This window comes from Ochotona princeps, chromosome 14, assembly GCF_030435755.1.
Source record: "Ochotona princeps isolate mOchPri1 chromosome 14, mOchPri1.hap1, whole genome shotgun sequence".
In the NCBI taxonomy this organism is placed as follows: domain Eukaryota; kingdom Metazoa; phylum Chordata; class Mammalia; order Lagomorpha; family Ochotonidae; genus Ochotona; species Ochotona princeps.
The window spans coordinates 52,627,551-52,649,630 of record NC_080845.1 but is presented as its reverse complement, the minus strand read 5'-3'; the positions used below and the strand labels follow the sequence as shown (position 1 = coordinate 52,649,630).

The 22,080-nt window shown below is 39.4% G+C and overlaps 1 protein-coding gene and 1 non-coding gene across 18 annotated transcripts in view; both read right to left on the bottom strand.

Moving 5' to 3' along the window:
* Positions 1–22,080, bottom strand: part of PTPRD (protein tyrosine phosphatase receptor type D) — a 1,483,320-nt gene that overhangs the window by 47,546 nt on the left and 1,413,694 nt on the right. For all 17 annotated transcript variants that reach the window (XM_058672196.1, XM_058672195.1, XM_058672202.1 and 14 more), the window contains one exon: positions 4,208–4,383. In XM_058672196.1, coding sequence (XP_058528179.1) covers positions 4,208–4,383 — 176 coding nt within the window. The remainder of the gene's footprint in view (positions 1–4,207; positions 4,384–22,080) is intronic.
* On the bottom strand, positions 8,120–8,222 carry LOC118759929 (U6 spliceosomal RNA). The gene has a single exon (XR_004996469.2). It is a non-coding gene; the product is annotated as a U6 spliceosomal RNA (small nuclear RNA).

Sequence of the window (22,080 nt, the reverse complement as noted above, 5' to 3'; positions counted from 1 at the left end):
GGAAACAATTTGAGACCACATTCTAGGGCACAAGAAGAACTCGCTGCAGAATCAATGAACTACGCAGAACTTGAGAGGATTTGGCAATAAAGATGGAAACTGTGAACTAAAACCCACAGACAGTATCTCATATCACACAGCACATTCCATAACAGTTTAGAAATGATCTGTGTGTTTCAGGCAGCTATTACACACTGCCTTCAGAATCTCCAGTTCTCAGCTTTCATTTTCATTTCGTTATAACGCTAATGAGATACACATCAAATACATACAATTTCTCTTTTGGTTTGTTAACTGAATGTATACACCATAAAAATAGTGTTGTCTGTTAAGTCTGGGATTCTTTTAAGGCCACATTTGGGATGCCCTAAGCACACTGAGTCTTAACTCACCTTTAGGTTAGCCACGCGAATGCTAATGAAGGTCAGTTCCCTAAGAAGAGTCTAGCGAAACTTTTGGCATGCGCTAATGAACCCGGAAGCTTTGTGTCTCCAGTCTCCATGAGATTTTTAAATTTTTTATACTCAGCACAAGTTGAGAGCATTGCTGCTAACCCTTGCGCCTGAGTGATGATTTGAGGGTGAATCATGCAGGCAAAGCTGCAAGCTTGAAAGCAAAACATGGCTTCAAACAGGAATCCCCTATCATCATAAAATCCATATGAAAGGGAAAGGAGGTGTAAAACTGAATCAGAAATGAGTATATTACATATACCTCATGTCTATATGACTCATGATTTTTATAATGCATTGCTTTAAACTATGGTTATGGTGAAAGCAGCATTCAGAACATTCCTTTGGTCTATATGAGGCTGATTAATAAGGTCCCTGCACTAGCAATTTCATTCTGGATATTCTGTCCGAGGCGAAATGAATGTCAAAAAATTTATGGTCTAAGTTCTATTTTCCTTTTGACCAAAACTAACCAAGCAACCAAACCAAACCAAACCAAAAGAAGAAAAACAAAAAACATGGATGTACTACACTGGGAACAGTGGGCAGAATTAACCACATGAAGAGACACTGTGAGGTTGGTTAGATCTCACTGTCAATCACCGAGAAGCGAATTTGTTTCATTTAGGAAGTTGAATGATTTGGAGGACAGCTTTATGGGAAACTGAACTTACAGTGGTAAAGACTCCTTCTTCTTTGTCAATCCATTAAATGGAGAAACACTGCATCACCTTGCCATGTCTCTCGGCTGAGCTAATATGCACAACAATCCTTCCAAGTAATCCCAAAAGGAGAGGTGATGACAGGCCAAGTTGTTTTACAGGGACTAGAGTTGGGAGCTAGCTCCTGACATCATACAGAAGAGCACTCCTAATTCCAAGGGCACCTCTGTAATGGCTGTTTTCCTGTGAAAACTGGTGTAACATCGCAGCATCTTCCCTTTCTTAATTATAACCGACAGGTATTCTCACGTACTTCTTAATTCACAGGAGTCTTAATACACACACACATACACAGTGTTACCCCCATATAATAGGGATGAATGTTATTTCAAGAACCTGAGCCTTAATCTAAACAGTCAAATTTCGGGCTTTACCGATTGACAAAGTGACAGAGAGGTGATTTTTCAAACTACTCACATCCCTCCCTTGATGAGGGAGAGTACAGGCTGTTCCTGAATAGAACTAGGCTGGATCAGCTGCCTACTTTGAAGTTGCCTGCTGGGAATTGAGGATTCACTGAGCGCCAAATCAGCCCACAGAACCCACATAGCTCCTAAACTACAGAGCTATATATTTCAGTGACAAGTTACCACTATTTATAACATTGTTTTTATAGTGAAATCCAATCCAGATTTTGAGAATCCAAGAATGCCTTTGCCTATCTTCCTATTACTCCAAGTAAAAGTCCAACCAGATATGGAAAGGATGAGGTGGAAGGATGTGAAAAAGAAGATGGAAGAGCTGATGAGACAATGTGAGGCTCCTGGTGCATCCTAGAATCTTTGTAAGACATTTGGTGATTTATTCCCAAGTGTTCTACATTGAAGCTCAGAGAGTTTTGGGGGATTCAAGATGGGATTAATTTGTGTTTTTTATACTGATGATGACTGAGATCCTTCAACTGCTTTTGGCTTATATGCAGGTCATAACAAGTTTGGGTATAGACTGATTCAATACAGAATAAAAATCACAAGCCTTTTAATTGGCCTCCTTAGGCCATTTAACAAAAGAAGAAGCTAACTTGCAAGAGCAAAGAGTAATTAATGAAGGAGCAAACAAAGATTCATTTAGCAACTTCCCAATAAGTTCTTCTGTCTAAGGGGTGGGAATAAGGTAGCCTGCAACAGAAAGATAAACTGAGTAGGTATTTAAGTCACAATGCCTTCCGCCAAGAACTGCTCATTACCATCAGATGTTGCAGTGTCAGTGGGGCCAGTTAGAACTAACTTTATTATTAGAAGCAATTAGGGAGAAAAGGGGCAGCATTTCATTTGGTTATTTCAAAACAAGTTTCTGTGCACAGTTTAATGAAGGCCTGCAGTGTCAAGATAAAATGTGTGTTTTACTGAAAACAGCTTTTGCAAATGACTGCTTGTTACCAGCTGTATCTCCAGGCAGAGCAGACAGGGTAGGCTGGATTTCCATGCATGCCACAATATAATAGTTCAGCTGTCTCAGCTTTACATAAGTGTTACTAGACAGTATGGCCTAATGGTGAAACTTGTATGTTCTGGAGCTAGACCGTCTTCAGTTCCTATCTTTGACCTTGGTATCTGAATGGCCTTGTGTGGCCTTCTGTAATTTTCTGGGTTTTAGTTTATTCACCTGTAGAGTGGAGATCATAGCAGTGTTTACATGATGAGATTTCTGGAAAATATCAGTGTGTTAGATGTTAAAAATCATTGATATATTCCAGAGATCCTCCACATAGGGGATTGCTGTGAAACAAAAAGGTTTTATATAGGGGCTACACGAGAGTACAAATCAATAATAGACTCGTTTACAGCCTTTGAAGGCACTTTATCTGTAAAGTATGGCACACATATTTGTCTTCAAGGACACTGACATTTTTATCTACATGTATTTCACACAACGGTTGAACATTTGTATAATATTCAAGTATTTGAAAATGATATGGTTGCTTTTTAGGTTTGCTAAACCAGCTGAGTAGCACACCTTCTAATTTCCAACCTGTTGCCTTTGACAGTGGAATTTTTAAAAAATATTTTATCACATCTGAGCTTTTCTCTTAGCTTTCTTGGTAGCTTTTAACCGTTTCTCCTATATACAACTGGACTAAGGCAAAGTGTCATCTGTTCACCTTAAAAGAATATTTCAATGATCTCCAACTATCACGATAAATGGAGAACTTACTTTGGCTTTCTGCTGAACATTCTTTTTGAATTCATGGTGCCCAAATGAAACAGACTTTTTACCTGTGATTTCAGACTCGCTTTGCATGTCCCTACCCTTCGGTGAGAGCCTGTGTGTCCTTAGTGATTTTCCAAGTCCCATCAAGAAGTTATTAAGGCTAAAGACTGATCTTCCTTAAGTGTTTGTAATATGTGCACACGCATTCAGGTATGTGCTTTTCAAATCAACAGTATTTAACAAATGTACCATGAAGCATAATATTGGGCCTATATGATGAACAAAACCTCTTTCTCAGATCTTAAGCAATAGCCCTTTTATTAAGATGTATTCATTATAGAAATGTCTAAATGAGCAAAATACCTTCTGCATATTTATGTTTTCTCAGCCATTAAGGAACCACATCATTTTTCTGGTTGCCCTGACTTAATTTATACTACTTTGAATCATTTAAATAATGACCCTTTTCATGTAGGTTTACATCTTATACAGCACATCATCAAAAAGAAAAGAGAAATACTGAGAAATTGGGAAGCACATACTGAATTCAACTCCAACACTCTGAGTTCTCTGTGAAAACTCACAGTTTTTGGGAAAAAAGTTAAACCTGATTTTTTTTCTAACCCAATTGTTTATTTCTTTGAATATCATTTTGATTCCTCTCAGCAAGCATACACATTTCCACCCTGGGTGAATTTTATTCTTGAAAAGATCCCCCTAAAGTTTTAAAGAATGATTTGATCAGAATCGCTGATGCCCATTCAAAATTACTGTCTCTTAGAAAGTCAAAGCTCAGCAAAGGTTGCATTTTGAACAGAATAAAAACACGACACAGGGACTCCAAAAGGCATGATTTTCAAAAGGGTACATGTGCAATCTTACCCTGGATCTTTCTTCTAATTTTGTCATCATAACAACAGTAGCACTGCGTTGCTCCCATATCATTCTCCAAAAGTCCCCAAATGTTTCGGGGAGAGAGCCCTGGGTTGCAATATAGGCATTTTGTTTCCTATAGCCATCTATGTAGTTGGCATTCACATAGTCACTTCCTGGGATGCCTGTAAAATAAGCAATGTTATCAATTGTATGAATATACCATCAGAGGAAACAGCCTAGCACATGATCTAACTGCCAATACTACATTATCATCTGACACTTGAGGACTGAAAATGCACTAAATTTCAGGATCTGAATGATTAAAAATAATATCATGTTTAAAAGAACACAATATTCAAAGAATCAAATGTTTATGATGAATAGATGACTAAAGAAAAAATACAGTAGTTGGTCTACAGAGCACTTTTTCTCTTAAAGGTTGTCTACTTTCTCTGTTGCATCAGCAAAAAATCATTCACAAACGATGATAAACAATAGGTTCTCATTACTCCCTTATATTCTTCCCCATTCTCAGACAAAAACTAGACAACAGAAAATGCATGAGTCGGAAAATGCATGATGGGTAGACTTTGTCATAATAGTGAAAACTTATTTTGCAGGTTTAGTGAACAGACTATTCCTATAGAGACAATGACTCCTCATAAAAACCCTAGGAGCATTTTTTTCACTGAAGAGAAAACCGAGGTACATGGGTATTTGAAACACTTGGCTTGGTGGGCTGGCATTGTGGAATACCAGCCTCCCATATCCATGACGGTTCAGGTCTAGGCTGTTCAACTTCCAACCTCATTCCCGCTAATGGGCCTGGGAAAGCAGCAGAAATGAGCCAAGTACCTGGGCTTCTGCAACCCACATAGGAAACCTGGATGAAGTTTTAGGATCCTAGTTTTGGGCTAGCTTAGCACTGGCCAGTACAACCATTTGGGGGAGTGAAACAGTAGGTGGAAGATCTGCCTCTCTCTCTCTCTCTCTCTCTCTCTCTCAATTTCCTGTTCAAATAACCAATGATATCTATTTATCCATTTAAAATGTGGCTCAGTTGTCCAGTTAGCATAGTCATGTTTAATCACAGGCAGGTCTCTTTGCTATGTCTGTGTCTCAGCCTCTTCATGTATTCTCATGTAAGCCTCTGAGGGCTGCTGAAAGTTGCACAGGAAATTCTGGAGTATGACTATTGCCTCCTAATTAATGGTTTCACATCCAGATGTGTCCCCTGGAATCTGTATATAGCATAAGAGTAATTTAAACATATAGTCTTCAAACAGCGGTTTCAAAAACAAACAAAAAACCAGTAAACTCTACATAGCCCCAATGCTGTGTACTTTTCTAGACTCATCCCTTTCCACTGAACTCCTTGCCTTTGACACTGATCTGCTTTAGCTCATGGATCACACTGCTGTCCAACTTGAACAGCATCCACTTCCCAGAACACACATTGTCTTCCTCTCTTAATAAAACACTATGTCAACACTGTAGAAGGGCCATCCTTCAGTGTGACTGTATTCTGCTTATTACCAGTAGTAACCATGTACACGTTAAGTTCCTCATGACCCGTTACTTCTTCTATATCATGTCTCTTTATTCAAATTTATTACCATTAGTGAAGAAAAAAAGAAATAATTTGTCTCAATTCTAATGTTTAAGTGTCAGAGCTGAAATCTAATGGATATAGTTTGACTCAAAGTCTTATTTTTCCTTTAGAACAATGCATTTTCAGAGGGATATAGGCAAATCTGAACTTCCAAGAAATGTGGCCAACATGATTAAATAAATAAAAGCAATTCCCTAAGAGAAACGAGTGCATTTTAACACCCAGTAAAGGTAAGGCAGTAATTGGGGATACGGGATGCGAGTATCTGAAAAAGAAGATTAGATTTATTCTGTTGAGATCAAAGTTTTTCAATTCTACACAGAGATGAATTTCACCTTCAATACAATAAAGAACTTTCAAATAGAGCCAAAAAGAGCATAGGTTTCTTTGGGGGGTAATGAGTTGCCTGGCCCTGGAGGGGAACAAGCATTTCACAAAGATATTTGTGTGTTATAGGAGGTAGGGCTAGAACCTGTACAGGGTTTCTTCTAGCCTTGGGAAACTACAAGTCCTGGTATTATGCGAAAACATTTTTTCTTTGTAATGGAACATATGTTCCCAAGCTAAAATTGTTATATTTCACTGATTGCCACTTGCAATTACTTTGACTGCTTTCCTCATTTGAGTTATAAAACCGATCCTCTCAAGGAACGTAATGAAAGTCAGATGGAAACTAATCTGCTCTGAGATGAACACACGGATATGGAATACCACCAGCGTCAGCTGAAAAGCCTTTTGAGCAAAAACTGAAATGCACGGTTGGTTGTAACATTATTCATCTATTACAGCTACTCAGGAAGCAGTTGGGATTCTGGCAGCCCTTTGTTGATAAAGATCCTACTCCATCCTGATACCAAATTACAGAGAAATTCAAAGGACATTTTAAATGAAATCCTTAGGTTACAGCCACTGGGAGGTACACACATCCCACCTGTCCACAGGATCTGGTACTGGGAAGAGTCGGAATTCACAGTACAACGTAAGAAAAGCCTACTTTCACATTTTTAATTGAGCAGCTAAGAACAGTCAAAAACTGATGAAACAGATTCTGGCTAAGTGCCTCAGTCGGTTGTCAACATACAGGAAACCTTTCTTCCAGAAGAATTTGGAATGGAGAAATCTGGAGTAACTGATTTAGAAAGTGTATCACCTGGGCATTGTGTCATCCCTCCGCCCTTCATTAAGGGTAACACACAGCTGAACTCTATGTCTAAGGACCGCATGCATGTCATCACTGAAGGAAGGGAATCAGAGCCTTCCAAGCTTGCCTGTGCAAATATTTCAGCTATAATGTAACAAGGTATTTTTTTTTAAATGTACTGCTCAAATGTGAACAACTGAGGTTTGAGTTGGGATGGGCTTCTAAGCACAGAAAAAAATCCGTCTGAAGTTCACTGGGCACCCAGGATCACTACTGCATCATCCAATATATATAATATATACACATATATAGGAATATACATACATATGCCTACACATATATATCCTGATATTCGGAACATATATCAACTGAAAATGGAACCCTGCTGTCTCCTAGAGTAACTGTTAGGATAATGTTTATATCTAGAACATAAGGCTGAGGTTCCACTTCTATCTTGATACTTGGGTGTAGGGAGATACAGACAAGTGGCTTTCTAGAATAAAAGCCTCCTTGTGGCAAGCCCTTCTACCCATCCTGGAAGAAACACATGCCAGCAACTTCTCTCTCACACGCACATCCTCTGCCATGCGGAGATATGACAGCTGGCCAAGCTCTCCATGAGGTCTGAGTTCGACTGACATAAGAAGTGTTGCAGAGAGCTGAAGGAGAAGGTCATCTGTCCTTTTGAAAATGTTAACCCCAAACTGGAGGTGAAAGTCAAATAGCAGGCTGAAGTAGAGGAGAACCACTCTCTTCAAGGAAGCTATATTTAGATAGAGTTTCCAAACAACTCTGAAAATATACAACATGCTGGTTTGCAGAATCTTTCAGAGCCATGGAATATTTCTTCAGTAACTCCTGATTAGGAGGTTTCTGCAGGAAGGCTATACCTACAAAATGCTTCTACATTTTAGGAATTACCTCCTGCAAGTTACCCATATTTGATAATTTATTTTTAATTCAATGCTTTATGCAGAAAATGATTTGCATCTGCTAAGGCAACAACACTAACCAGAGTGCACTACTAATCCAATCGAAGTGTGTGAGAATTAATTGAATTCCTCTAGGGCCACGACGGATACAAATCTAACTTAAAATGCAGTAATGAAGGAATAGAATTCCTATAAATTAGCTCATTACTTTTATTTTTTGCAACAACATTTTTTTTAATACGGAATGCTTCATGAATTTGTGATCATCCTTGTGCAGAGACCATGCTAATCTCTGTATCGTTCTATTTGTTATATATGTGCTAGCAAAGTGAGCACAAAGAAGTTTTATAAAACAAGCTGTTGCTTCAGATATTCTGTTTGTGGCAGGGGAAAGAATAATTAATGGGGAGAATAACTAAGATGATTGCCTTCTGCTCCCCAGGGGCAAAATTGTAGAATGGGCCTGTCTTTCTGTAAGATGTCTCCTGAAATGAGTTGATCTTACTGACCAAAAGAATAGGATGATGTGACATCTGTTTGTTTTCAGAGCAGCACATACATTCACTACATTTATAAACATGAGCAGGTTTTTGTGATTTCTTATGGAATGTTTCATGTGCATTCTCCAATTAATAATAATATTGCAAACAGACCCAACCCACAAAATAATTAGCACACCATCATTCACATGAGAAACCTGTAGTTAAACCCACTGACTTCTCATATTATTCCAATGATATCCATTCCTGTATCATAGTATCATCATTTCATGGTTGGCTCTTTCTTGTGGCAGTTAAACATAAGTGTTTCATGTTTTATATGAGGTTTCTGGGTTTTGGGTTCACTAAACATGGAGCTTAAACTCAAGCCTTTCAAACAGAGGTGGTGATAATGTGAGGACAGGGAAAAGTGTGAATCTGCTCGGTTTATGTATAACAAGCCCTAGCAAGCAGCAACTGGAACAAAATCAACAAAGTTTTAGTTTCAGTTTTCAGCAGATAAATTACCCCGGGCATGGATTTGGACCAATCATCCATAAAACTGTACAAATTTAATTTTATCATGAGTTATAAACATGAGACTGAAGGGACCGGGCTACTTCTCGCTGCTTCTGTGCCTGAGTATAAACAGCAGAAGGGATCCTTGGAAAGGTAGTGCGACTTTCTTTGAAAGAATATTCATGATGAATAATTCATTACCACTGAATCCTTTTGATCTCGAAAGTGATGTTGCCATGTCACAGAATTTACTGTCTGAACCATTTTGTCTTAACAGGGTTAAATGAGTTTTTTTTTTAATCCCTTGATTATTACAGAACTAATGGGGCCATGTGGCTCTCTGAGAAATAACAACAAAAACAAAAAAGGCCAGTCAAGACTACCCGAAAAACATCCAGGTTCAGCAAAATTGTGCTTCAATGCTATAAAATGCTAAATGTTTTAATGAAAATAGACACAAGGCAGCTGAACAGTAATCTATAGCCATTTTAAGATGTATAGAACCCAGTTGCATATAAACTAAAATTCAAATGTCAATGAAGAAGTCACAGGATGTGGTAAAGAACTTGCATTTTTTTTAACATATTGGTTACTCAATACTATGTCAATTAATTCCATAACATTATAAATTGTTGATGATGTTATGTTGGGGCTTTTAATCGTTCGGGATGATATTCTGCCAACTCTACTTTCAGACCAGAGAAAGTCTCCCTAACAAGCTGTTGAACTTATCTGGACAATAAGATGCTGGACTCTATGCTTGGTATATGCTTGCAATGAAAGAATCTCAACTGAACTTGAACTGTGGTTATGCAACAAGGTGGAGGAATCCACCATGGGGGGAGGGTTTGGGGAGGGGTGGGGTGAATCCCAGTGCCTATAAAACTGTGTCACATAATGCAATGTAATTAATAATAAAAAAAGACAATGCTCAAGATGCCATGGATTAGATTTCTCTAGTCAGATGTTAATGTGATTTTTAAAAACTCCTCTTATTGAGTAGGGTGAGTTTGTAATCATCCAAGTCTGATGTCCAGTGGAAGGGCAGGGTCCAAAACAGCAAGTGAATGCTTTTGTCAATATGATACTAAGTAACCTAAAGGAAATGTATGCACTTTGGTGTCACATGAAACTGTGGGAATCATGTGTGCAATTTTATAGTCTTAGATGAATGAATACCAATATCATTTACTCAAAATATACAGAAATTCATCAGGTTGCAGGACCCCAGTCTTGGGCTGCTAGTAATCCAATGGCTGCCTGACATTTTGCAAGTAGTTCAACTCATCCAGGTCGGCTTGCTTCTCTGCTAAGACAAACTGACTCCCTTGAATACTTTGGAGTTCTAAAATAAAGTATCTTTTCCTCTTGGATTGGGAAGTCTCTGTGGTGGCTTTTTTCAGAAGGACGCTTCATATCTCTTAGAGTAGGTGGGAAAAGTCTGACACTTTTTCTAGTAACTTCCTATCATGTACATCTTTGATGAGTTTGATTTTTTCAGTAACAATGGCATTGGCACCTGGTGGAGTAAAACGTAAACAAAAGGAAAACATGAGGACTTAGTGGTAATGGGCTAGAAAGTGATCTGTTCATTGCTAGATGCTCCTCCTGGAGTTTAGGAGATGAGAATGAGTCAGAAACCTTGGAAGAGGGCGGAATTCTCTCCAGGGCTCCCACAGCCAAGTACTTCTGCTTTACAGATGGAGATGGGCATGTGGCTGAATGGCTTACCCTGCTGCTGTGACTCATAATGTGGCTTAAAAACCCAGGTACTTAAATTTCCTTTAGCATCCAAATCCTTAATTAAGTGACACTTGCAAAAATAAGAAATCTGCTTGTTGGTGAAACAGTTTATTCCCCGTTGCATGGTAGAAGTGCTTAGAATCCAAAAGAACACAAAAGCCACCTATTATTGAGTAAATAATATCCTCTCCTCTATGCTAGCATAGAACAACACGTAACAACCAAAAAAACAGGAAGACTACATTTAATACTAATCTATGATGAAATAACTTGTTTAATTCCAAAGGACATAGGCCTTCTTTTGTCCTTCACTGCATACCAACACAGCTGCCCGTGGTTACACCAGAAGTGGAAAAACCAATCATTTTTCTTTGTAACACACCAGAGGAGGGGAAAATAAACTTTTTTCCTTGCAAAGCTGCAGTGTATGATTTGCCATGTAATCATGAAACACAGACACAGTTTGGCAAATGTTCCTATAAGAGGCATACTGTGTCTTGTTTTTTTCAGCATGCCTTTCTTGGTAGGTATTGTAACTATTTATGAACTAAGGGGAGAATGGCTGACAGAGTGTGTGAACTCAACCTATACCGGCTTCTGTTTCTATCTCATCTGTTTTATTTTCTATACCTCTGTTCTACTGAGGAGCTTGGCTTTTCAGAATGGCCACTGTAAGGAAGTTGGGAGATCGAGCTGTCTCGAGTATGCTGCAAGATTAGCCACAGGAGTTAGAGGTGTACAGTAGTCAAATCAAACATGGAATATGACTATAAGAACTGTGCCTGCAGAACACGCAAAGCTTCAGTCTTCTCAACCTTAGTAGATGCACCCCATCATCGTAACATCCTTGAGCCAACATATGCCATGTGACTGTCAGCTGTTACTATGACTGATATGATAAGCAGGAATGAAGTAAGTCCATGCTACATTCTTAATTACTCTATTGATAGAAATAATTCCAAACCTTGAAAATGTCTTCCCACTTTCCTTTGTATTTAAAAATAAATAGCAGAGGGCCCGGTGGCGTGGCCTAGCAGCTAAAGTCCTCACCTTGAATGCCCCGGGATCCCATATGGGCGCCGGTTCTAATCCCGGCAGCTTCACTTCCCATCCAGCTCCCTGCTTGTGGCCTGGGAAAGCAGTCGAGGACGGCCCGGGGTCTTGGGACTCTGCGCCCGTGTGAGAGACCTGGAGGAAGTTCCTGGCTCCTGGCTTTGGATCAGCGCGCACCGGCCCGTTGCGGCTCACTTGGGGAGTGAATCATCGGACGGAAGATCTTCCTCTCTGTCTCTCCTCCTCTCTCTGTATATCTGACTTTGTAATAAAAATAAATAAATCTTTAAAAAAAATAGCAGAGTAGACAAAATTAATTGCTTTACTATTTCCCAGTCATCTACAACCTGTGCTTTATATGCTAAGCAAGCCATATCACAAATGGCACAGACTTCGTGATCCTCTAGAGCAATGGAGTGTAGATTCATTAATCTGTAGAGATGTACAATGAAAATGAAAAAAATTCCTAATAATTGAACTAAAGGTGTCAGAGATAAAAATAAACTCACTCTCTGAGCTTTCTGATTCATTCTTTGATTAGTTCCCTGAGAACAAGAGTAAAGAAAAAGAAAACCAATACAGCCACCACTTTAAAATGATTTTTCTTTTTTTTTCCTGGATAAAAAACGTCAGCAGGGGTAGATCAAGATAGAGCTGGGGAATAGCAGATCCCTTCCATACTTTTCTAACTGCATTTAGAAAGCAGATGCTACATCAACAGCTCTAATTAGATAGTGTTTACAAAGAGCTTTGACCCTTGTAAAATTATTTCAAATTTCCATGCCTAAGATCATCTAGCTTATTAAGTAAGAGAAATTAATCTATTGAAAATTGTCTAGAGTGTGAGGGTTTGGCAGAATAGTCGGAGAACTTCATCTCATACATGTGTAGCTAGCTCAAACACTGTCTGCTCTGTTTGTGATCCGGCTTCTTGCTAACATGTATCTGGTAGTTAGCAACTAATGGCTCCAGTCCTTGGGCCTTACTACCCACTCGAGCAGCGCTGAGTCTCAGGTTCCTGGCATCGGCCTGGCTCTTAGTTGACATCTGGAGAGCGAAACAGCAGATGGACAATCTCTCTTTATATGTATGTTTTTTTTAAATACAATAACATTTTAAAAAAATGAAAACTTTTATCCACTTATTGGTCCTCAAAAATAGAAATGCTTATCCCATGAAAGCCTGAAGGAACTATGTACGCTATCACCCCAAATCAGTGACTGATGATCTGAACAATGTGAAAAAAAATGAACTCAACCAAAGCTTGGGACTGATTCAAACATAGTTAATTATATATAAATCTAGCTGACTTTCTTCAGTATTTTAAAAAGGGTTTCAAAAGCACACTAAATGGCCACAAACCATTCTCTAGTGATTAGGAAGGAGGGGGCAACTTAAAATCGAAGGGGGAAAAAGGGATTGTTTTTACTTAGGTGGGAAAAAAAACCCTGCAACTATCAAAGGAATTCTTAACTGGAGACAATAAAACAAATATTTTGATGTTAGAACTTGATATGGGATACTTATATTCATTATAATTACCTTTCAATTAGAAAATGTTGGGTATTGCATTGACTTGTTTGGGTTTTTTGCTTTGGTATTGTTTTTATTTAATGCAAATCTATCAAGTTGCTGTACATAGCTTGAAAAAGAAGAAAAAGGTATTTTACAATCAAGAGTACTGTGTGAAATTGGAGACTATTTTAACATGTGCTGACAGCCATTTTTAATGAATAGGTATAGAGTTTACTCACTGAACTCAACAAGAGAGAGGCTAAGATACTACTTAATACAGGCCACTGGTGTAGAGACAAATGGTGAATCAACACTACATGAAAACATCAGTGGCTTCTTGTCTTGATTTATTCTTTAATTAGATTTTCTTAGGGGAAGTGATTCTCTGTGAGTTGTTTTCTCATTTGGAAGGTATTAAATTGCCCATCTTACAAATAATCAAGTTGTTACAGCATCATCTATAGTATTTACATTTGGATTTTTTGAACTGTTCATATTATGCAAATTCAACAGATGACACATTTTGAATTTTTATGAAAACGAACATATTTTTCTCAGGTTGAAATTTGTAATGATATTATGGTCTGAATTCCATTTATCAGGCACTGATATCTTCTTATGTCTCACAGAGTACTCTGCATGTAGGCTGTTTCTCATTTGGATATTATTAGTTTTTTTCATAGCCCATAGGCAAAAGAAATTCCATCAGAGGATAAAAGAACCTCTCTGCAGTGGCAGTTTTTGTAAAATTCGTAAGACTAATGATACTTTTAACAGCTCCTAATACTTATTAGGCATTTTCTTGGTGCCAGCGCTCACAATGGCTGTACCTGTAATAATTCACTCAGTCTTTCTAGTGACTCTAGGATGCAGGTATTAATAATCCTATTATAAAGAGGAGGAAAGCAGAGGCACAGTGACTTATCCAAGCAAATTCCTCAGAAGCAAAAAGAACCTAGGAAGCTTTAATACAATAGCAGCATATGGGTACTTAAGAAGGTACTCATTGAGGAAATTAATGACTAAATTTACTAATATTTGAAAAATTTAAATATATGCCCCTCTCATAAGAAAAAATAAAACAGACTGCTATGGTCTGAATGTGTCCTTGAAAACTCAGATGTTGAAACTTAATTACCAATTGTGAACAGTATCAAGAGGTGGGGGGACAGCACCAAGGGCCTCCTAAAGCATATGAGGGATGAGATTCTCCCGTCTCTGGTCTGTGACCTTTCCACCATGTGAGGGAACAGCTGTTCCCTACTTTTGGTACAGCAGGAAAGGACAGCATACTGGAAACAGCAGAGAGACCAGGCTCCTCCCAGACATTGAACCTGCCAGCACCTTAAACCTGCACTTTCTAGCCTCTATAATAGTGAGAAATGAGTCACCCAGTCTGTGATATTTTACTCTAGCAGTACAAATAGAAAAAGACAAGACTATATTTTATTAAGCTTTTAAGAATCACAATGGTAGACTACTGTTAAGAATTCATACAACATGCTATGGTTTATCTTTTGATATTTCTAGCTGCTTGATAGATGAGGCTTTTGAAAAAAACACAATTTAGCAATAGATTCACACACTTGTCAACAGCTGTATTTAAATTCGGCAGTGTGTGTGTGTGTGTGTATGAGTGTTTTCTTGAAGAAGCTAATCACTTAATGCGCAAGCCTTAATATTTATTTGCTTATTTTATTATCTTTTGCTCTCAGAATTTAGAATCAACACTCAGAATTTAGGAACGGCTGAAAGGATCTAGGTTTTCATGTTTTATGAGAACAGAACAAAAGACAGTAAGTCAGGTATTGGAGAATGGACTTGAAAAGGATCTGTGTTCATGAACTCTCCTAAGTGAGTGTGTAAATACATGGAATAAGTGCCCTTTGTTTTCAAGTATAGCTCAAAATGCATAGGAAGATCCAGCTTGTCCCAAGGGTTATTGTGAACTGCACATAAGTGTCTAAAGGTCATAGATTTTCTTCAACTATGATTTAGTGCCCAGTCTCAGGTCTTAATGCTTTCCCAAATATATGTCTCAAATAGTAATTTTAAAGTTGGGGCAGACATTTGACCAAGTGGTTAAGAAGATGGTTAAGACATCTGTATTTCCTATCGCAGAGTCTGGGTTGGATATACGGCTGTTCTGACTCAGTGCTCAAGGTGATGCATAGGCAATGGAATTGTTCAAGCGATCGGGCTCCCAAGATCCAAATGGAAGCTCTGGATTGAGCTCTTGGCTCCGGCTTTGGTTCTAGATGGGAACCCTGGGTCGAAGTCTTGGCTATGGCTTTGGTTCTATCTGAAGATTGGCATTTAGAAAGTGAAACAATGAATTGGAGCTCTCTAGTAGTCTCTTTCTCTGTCTCATAAATAAATAAATAAATATAAAAAGTAGTGCTACACACATGAAAGCAATTGAAAGTGCTGTGTTGCTTATTGTTTTTTGAAAAAATGTACTTTGATTTTATTCTAAGAATACATCTGAAGACCTTTAACTATGAAAATTTTTATTGTGTTTGAAAATGTTTATTTCAAAATTCCTAGCCAGTCGTCCCAGCCCAAAGCATTGTTACTGAATTAATTGTCATGTACACAGGTATAGCTCTTAGGTCATAAAAATCAGCTGTAAACTCAAGTGGTCTATCAAGAAAATCAACAGCTTTGAGTCTTGCTAACATACAGTAGCATTATAGTTCAGTCTCTTACTGGCTGTTAATCATAAATTCATTGCTGACTTTTATTTAATGTTTCAGCTTCCTTATCTTTTAAAGTTTTTACAAATACATCAAATGATACAAATAAAATTCATGACATGGTGTCCAACATATAATAGCTACCTAGAAAACTGTCATCCATTATAATTTTTTTTTTTCCCATGGTAATTTTTTTTTTTTTTTATTAATTATTATGCATTATGTGACAGTTTCATATGCTCTGGGAGTCATCCATTATAATTTGCTATTGAGTTGAAAAGCACCATTTTAATTTTACCTTATGCTTAGTCATGGTCAACATTAAAAAACTCTATGCTCATATAGCTTAAATTAATTAGAAATTGATGTGCAAATGTCTCAACTAAACTAATTATAACTACAATTAGTACTTTATATTAATAACAGTTACATGTTATAATACTTAATACTCTGATTAAAGTAACTATAATCCAACTAATGGAGATATAACAGCAGCAGTGAACTAATTATAAAAGAAACTCCTTTTTGTCCAGGACTGCAATAATTAATTTTTGATAATATAAGGCATAACACATAACTCATCAGAAATTGATACCTCGACTAAGAAATTAAACATACTTAAAAAGATATTGAGGTTTGAACTATGGTTATGCAACAGGGTGGAGGAACCCACCATGGGGGGAGGGTGTGGGGAAGTGTGGGGAGAATCCCAGTTCCTATGAAATTACAACACAATGTAATTAATGGATAAATTTAATAAAAAAAAAAAAGATATTGAGGTAACCAGATAACCTATGGCATCGGGAATATACAGATTAGACCCCATTTCTATAGTATTACAACAATGCCTTGGAATCCTTGATTGCCATATTTTGTTACTGTCTCATGTGAATTAGACCGTTATATAGGATACAGATTTCTAAAGTATAATATTCAGATTATCTTACGTTAATACCAATGACAGAATTGATTACTAGACAGTAAAGACAAGATTGGGTCTTTGGATGCTTGCTAAGTGATTTAGGCCAGGCCATAGCCTGCACCTGCAGACAGAACTGGTACTGGTTTTGACTTTATTTGAAAACTTGAATCTAAAGTCATTAAAAAGAATCCTATTAACTCTCTTCTTCAGGAATCACTATTCATAGTTAAAATCCAAATAGTATGGCTAGGATTCAAAGGTAATTGAGTTTACCAAAAATTCAATTCATTGTAGTGGCATTCATTGTGGCTACGCAAATTAAACTATTGGTTGCCCTGCTGGCATCCCACGTCAAGGTGCTGGTTTAAGTTGTGGCTGCTCCACCTGCGATCCAGCTTCCTCTAATGTGCTTGAGGCCAGATGAGGTGGAGTTCCTGGCTGCTGGCTTCAGCCTAGTTCGGACTGAACCTGAAGATGGACTATTCCTCCTGTTAAACCTCACCTCTCCCTCTCTGTCATTCTTCTTTTGAAATAAGTAAATGTTAAAAAATATTCATTTGTGCTTCATTACTACTAATTTTAAAAATCAATTACAGAAAGTAGTTTGTATTTAAGGCTCTTTGAATTTATACTGCATGTTTCATAGCATGAATCAAATATCTATGATTGACATATAACAAAATGTCACTCTTCTACATGCATGTGTGCTAACACCCGATTCTCATTTCTTTCTGTTTAGCCCTATTGTCCTTTCCGTGGGAAATTTTCTCTTCCCAACAGAGATAAAGACAATATTAATCAATGTGTCTGTGCCCAGTTTTTTTTTTTTCCTCTGTCAAATCGTACTGCAAAATGATGAGAATGACTAGTACCATTGAGAGAAAAAACCAAAGCTGGAATTAAAATCTTTGTCATTTAGTGACTCTGGTGGGGCTCCAAATAAGCAAACAGTTTTATAAATTGCACATGAAGTCATTTAAAATTCCAGCATACTGAGAAAATCTATTCCCGTGTTATCAAAGATGTCTTTGTAGGAGATGCCTGTTTGGTGGTTCCAGTTGCTAGAATTTTCTCTTTGGTGCTTATAGGATTGCCCCCTTAAGTACCTACTCATTAAGGCTTAGTCTAAAATAAAACCCTGCTCATGGCTCTAATCTAGATTAAGGCTCTTTGTATAGACCACAGACTCAATTAAAAGCTTCTAAGCTTTTGCATAACACTTAAAATGGGAAGACTTTTGGTTTCTAGGTCAGCTCTAGATTTAGGATGTATATGTGGGCACACAGCTATTAAAAGGCAGGCTTTAGTTGGATTCAAGTGCTTTTACTTTTGTACTGTAAGAATAGTCTAGGAATAAAACATGTGTAAGCTTTTAGCTATCACAATAAAGTACAAGAAGGTATATTTTTTGGCTCCTTGACAAATTTTACTGTTAAAATGTGGAAAAATGACAGGTTAAGGAAAATGAAAACAAAATGAGTGAAATACAGGGAATGGTAGTACTGAATGACCTCATAATTCTGAGTGGAAACAGTGCTTTAATATAGTAAAGGTTAACTGGCAAGTTCTTCAGGCAAGATGCTGTCAAGCACACTCATATTATATTCTTTCATTTTCAATTTTATAATTTACCTTGATTTATTACTTTTTGAAAAAAATCCCTACTTCTCACTTGGTTCGTTTCTGATTTATTACAGTGATGATTTAAGAAACACTAGAAGGGCCCGGTGGTGTGGCCTAGTGGCTAAAGTCCTCGCCTTGAATGCCCCGGATCCCATATGGGTGCCGGTTCTAATCCTGGCAGCTCCACTTCCCATCCAGTTCCCTGCTTGTGGCCTGGGAAAGCAGTTGAGGACGGCCCAAACTTTGGGACCCTGCACCAGCGTGGGAGACCAGGAAGAGGTTCCTGGCTCCTGGCTTCAGATCGGCGCAGCACCGGCCGTTGCGGCTCACTTGGGGAGTGGATCATCGGACGGAAGATCTTCCTCTCTGTCTCTCCTCCTCTGTGTATATCTGACTTTGTAATAAAATAAATAAATCTTTAAAAAAAAAAAGAAACACTAGAAAATAAATTGATCTTTACACTTAAAAACTGGAAATAAAGAGATAAAATGTCAAGTTTCCATGTTAACCTTCTACTTATATTAGTTGAAAGTTCTAAAAAGGACCTGAAAGAAAACAGCAAATACTTGAAAATACCGAGCCTGAATTAGTACTGGTGAAACCTTGGTGAAGTGAATCATTTTTTTTTCCAGAATGGAAAAGGGTTATCTCTCGAATATTTCAGTCTCTGATCACATAAAAAAAAAAGGGGGGGGGGTTCTAACACTTTCTATCATCAAAAATAATTGCTGTGACAATTTTGCAAAAAAAAAAAATTATACCCCAGATTTGCCGGAACCTCGATGGCTACCCCTTTTCTGGGTGAGTCTCGGGGGTCTGTGTAGCGAGGCTGGCCTCCCCTACTGCTCGCCATGTGGCTGCAGCTGGGGGGAGGAGCCAGGAGGGGCGGGACTGGGGCCTAAGGACCTGAACCTCCAGCAGGCAGCCACCTTGTTGCCTGCCGGGGGGCCTTGGGATGGTCACGCCTCAAGCCTGGGGCTCTGCCTGCTGGCCGCCCCGCCAGAGAGTTTTGGACTTTTGGTTTTTTGACCAGCTGCCTGGGAGGCTCCCTCCTGAACCCACAGTGCTTTGGGGCGTGAAGCACTGTGCTTGCTAATAACCTGATCTGGGAACACCTCAAAGTCTCTTTGGGGATCCCTTCAATCAAAATGGAGGAAACAGAATTATGGCAATGAGGGAATCCCAAATGAACTTGAGGCTTGCACCTAATGGTCCTCAGAGCAACCACGGGTAGGTGCGTGATTTACGGCTAGGAACAGGCCCAATCTAGGCAGTAAGGGCACACCACAACTGGGATGAGGTTCCCACCAAGGGGTGTATGTGCTGGAATGGGGGCTGCGTTCTATCTAGGAAACAGCTGCAGTCACCCGAGGCACTAGTGTGGGCTGGGATTGGATGCACCAGGCCGGTTCAGATCCCAACACCATCTGGTGTTATGGAGAACCAGGGTAGATGTGGGACTGACTAGGCTGGGTCTCAATCCCCTACTGAGCCATGTGTGAGCTGTATGTGGGTATGGACGAGCCATGGCTGGGCTGAAACATCCAACAACAAGAACCAGAATGGGGTGAAAGCCAGCCAGGAAAAGCCACTGTTCCTTCTAGGACAGGAGGTGAACTGAGTAGGGTTGGCTCAAGAACCCCCTGGCATGCGCAAAATCTGGCTTTGGGAGGGGTTCTGATGGAGGAGCCTGGGCAACTCCTCTGGCAGGACACAGTCCCTGCAGGTAAGCGCAAGAAGCATGATAGGAAACAGCCCAGAATAGGCCATGGAAAGTCTCCCACTGGCATACATTTGGCATGGGTCAGGAGCAGACCAGGCTGAATCAGTTCATGTCATCCACTGGCAAATCCGATCACCAGAACAGAGTGTGGGATGGGCCAGGTTTGGTTGTGACAAAACCAGTACACATTATGGAATGCCAGGGCGTGGTTGCCTGTACTGGATATGAATGCAGCACCCATCCAGCACACGTGAGATTCAGGAAGGAAGGGGCAGAGCTGGCGGGGGGACTAAGGGGCTGGTCCCCTCGCTGGACAGCTACTCCCACTGGAGAGCGTGGGCTGGGATAGAGACAGACCCGACTAAGCAAGGCTACAACACCTGTGCGCTGCATGTGGACTAGATCAGGGCTGCAGCATCAGCTGGCAGAAGCTGGCACTGGGGACTAATTCTGTCGAGTCAAATCACAGGACCACCTAAAGAGTGCATAAACCGGGACAGAGAGACCTGGGAGGAAAAAGTGCGTTCCCCCTTCTTGGGTCACTATTCCCGTGGGAGGGCATGAAAACTAGGACGGGGGCTGGGATGGCTAGATAGAGAGGTACTCAACAACACCTGTGAGGGCTGGATGGTTGAGTTGGTTAGATAGAACTAAGCTTTAATACCCATTGACAAGTACCGGAGCCAAATGGGATGGGGGACAGACTGGTCTTCTGCTACACATACTGGCAAACCAGGGTAGGGGGCGGGCCTGGTGGGGGTTATTGTGGGTCGCCCCGACTAGGCTGCAGCACCCACTGGTTGATGTAAGGGCCGAACCAGACTGGACTGCAACACCCATTGGTTCCAGTGCAACTCGGGACCGAAAACAGAACCAACACAGCAACTGCAACCACCAGCTGATCGGGGTGATGGACTGTGCCGGGCCCTGTGCTTGCTAGAACATACAAGAAACTAATCTGGGAATACCTCAAAGTATCTTTGGAGATCTCCCCAATCGAACTGCTGGACTCAGAACTCTAACCAAGAAAAGACAGAAGACAGAACAGGACAATCATGCATCTCAGCTATATGTTGGCAGCGAAATATGGGGCAAACAGAGACTATGATGGACCATATCAATCAGTGGACGACCTCATCGAGCGAAACTGGCAGCGATTCATAACTGGAGAACTATTAACACCACTTGAACACATATCTCAGAACATGCCCCACATCCGGGACTTGGGGTGGGCGGGAAACCGGGTGGGGCTTCTCCCTCAATATCCCCCTTTACCTCAGATACAAGATGGAAACAATATGGACATAATAGTATTACCCACTTCCCTATCCCCCTGAAACTTTTTTTTTCTTTTTTTCTTCTTTTTCCTTTAACTGTAATTAACTATGTAAAGATTGTCAACAACAATACAATAAAATAGAAAAAAAAACAGTAAAAAAATATTATACATCCTTTCTTAAGACAGGTGGAATTGTATATATGTGCTTGCTCTGATACTAGGGGACAGTTTTTGTTCTTCCAATGGAAATACATTTTCTGGTTGGATCTGATGTTCACTGAGAAAGCTTTTAAACAGTGTAAGCAGTGTCTCACTTTCCGACTCCTTATGGGCACTAATGAGGTGAGCTGAATGGAACTTCATGAGATCAACAGATGTTTCTCAGATTTTGAAGCATAAACAAGGGCTGATGCTTGAACAACAGTAGGTAAAACTGTATGAACCTTAAGAAAGATCAGATCTGAAGTGAGTATGAGCTACTGTTTTATCAAGAGGATAAATAGTGAGCTTTCAAGGCTGAAGAGGCCACAAATGTTGTGTACCACTGAACACCAACACATTATGTGAGAGCTGGTGGCTCTAGTTAGATGCTAAGACACAGGGAAGGAGTCAAGTGGGCACTGTAAACTTTCATCAAGACTT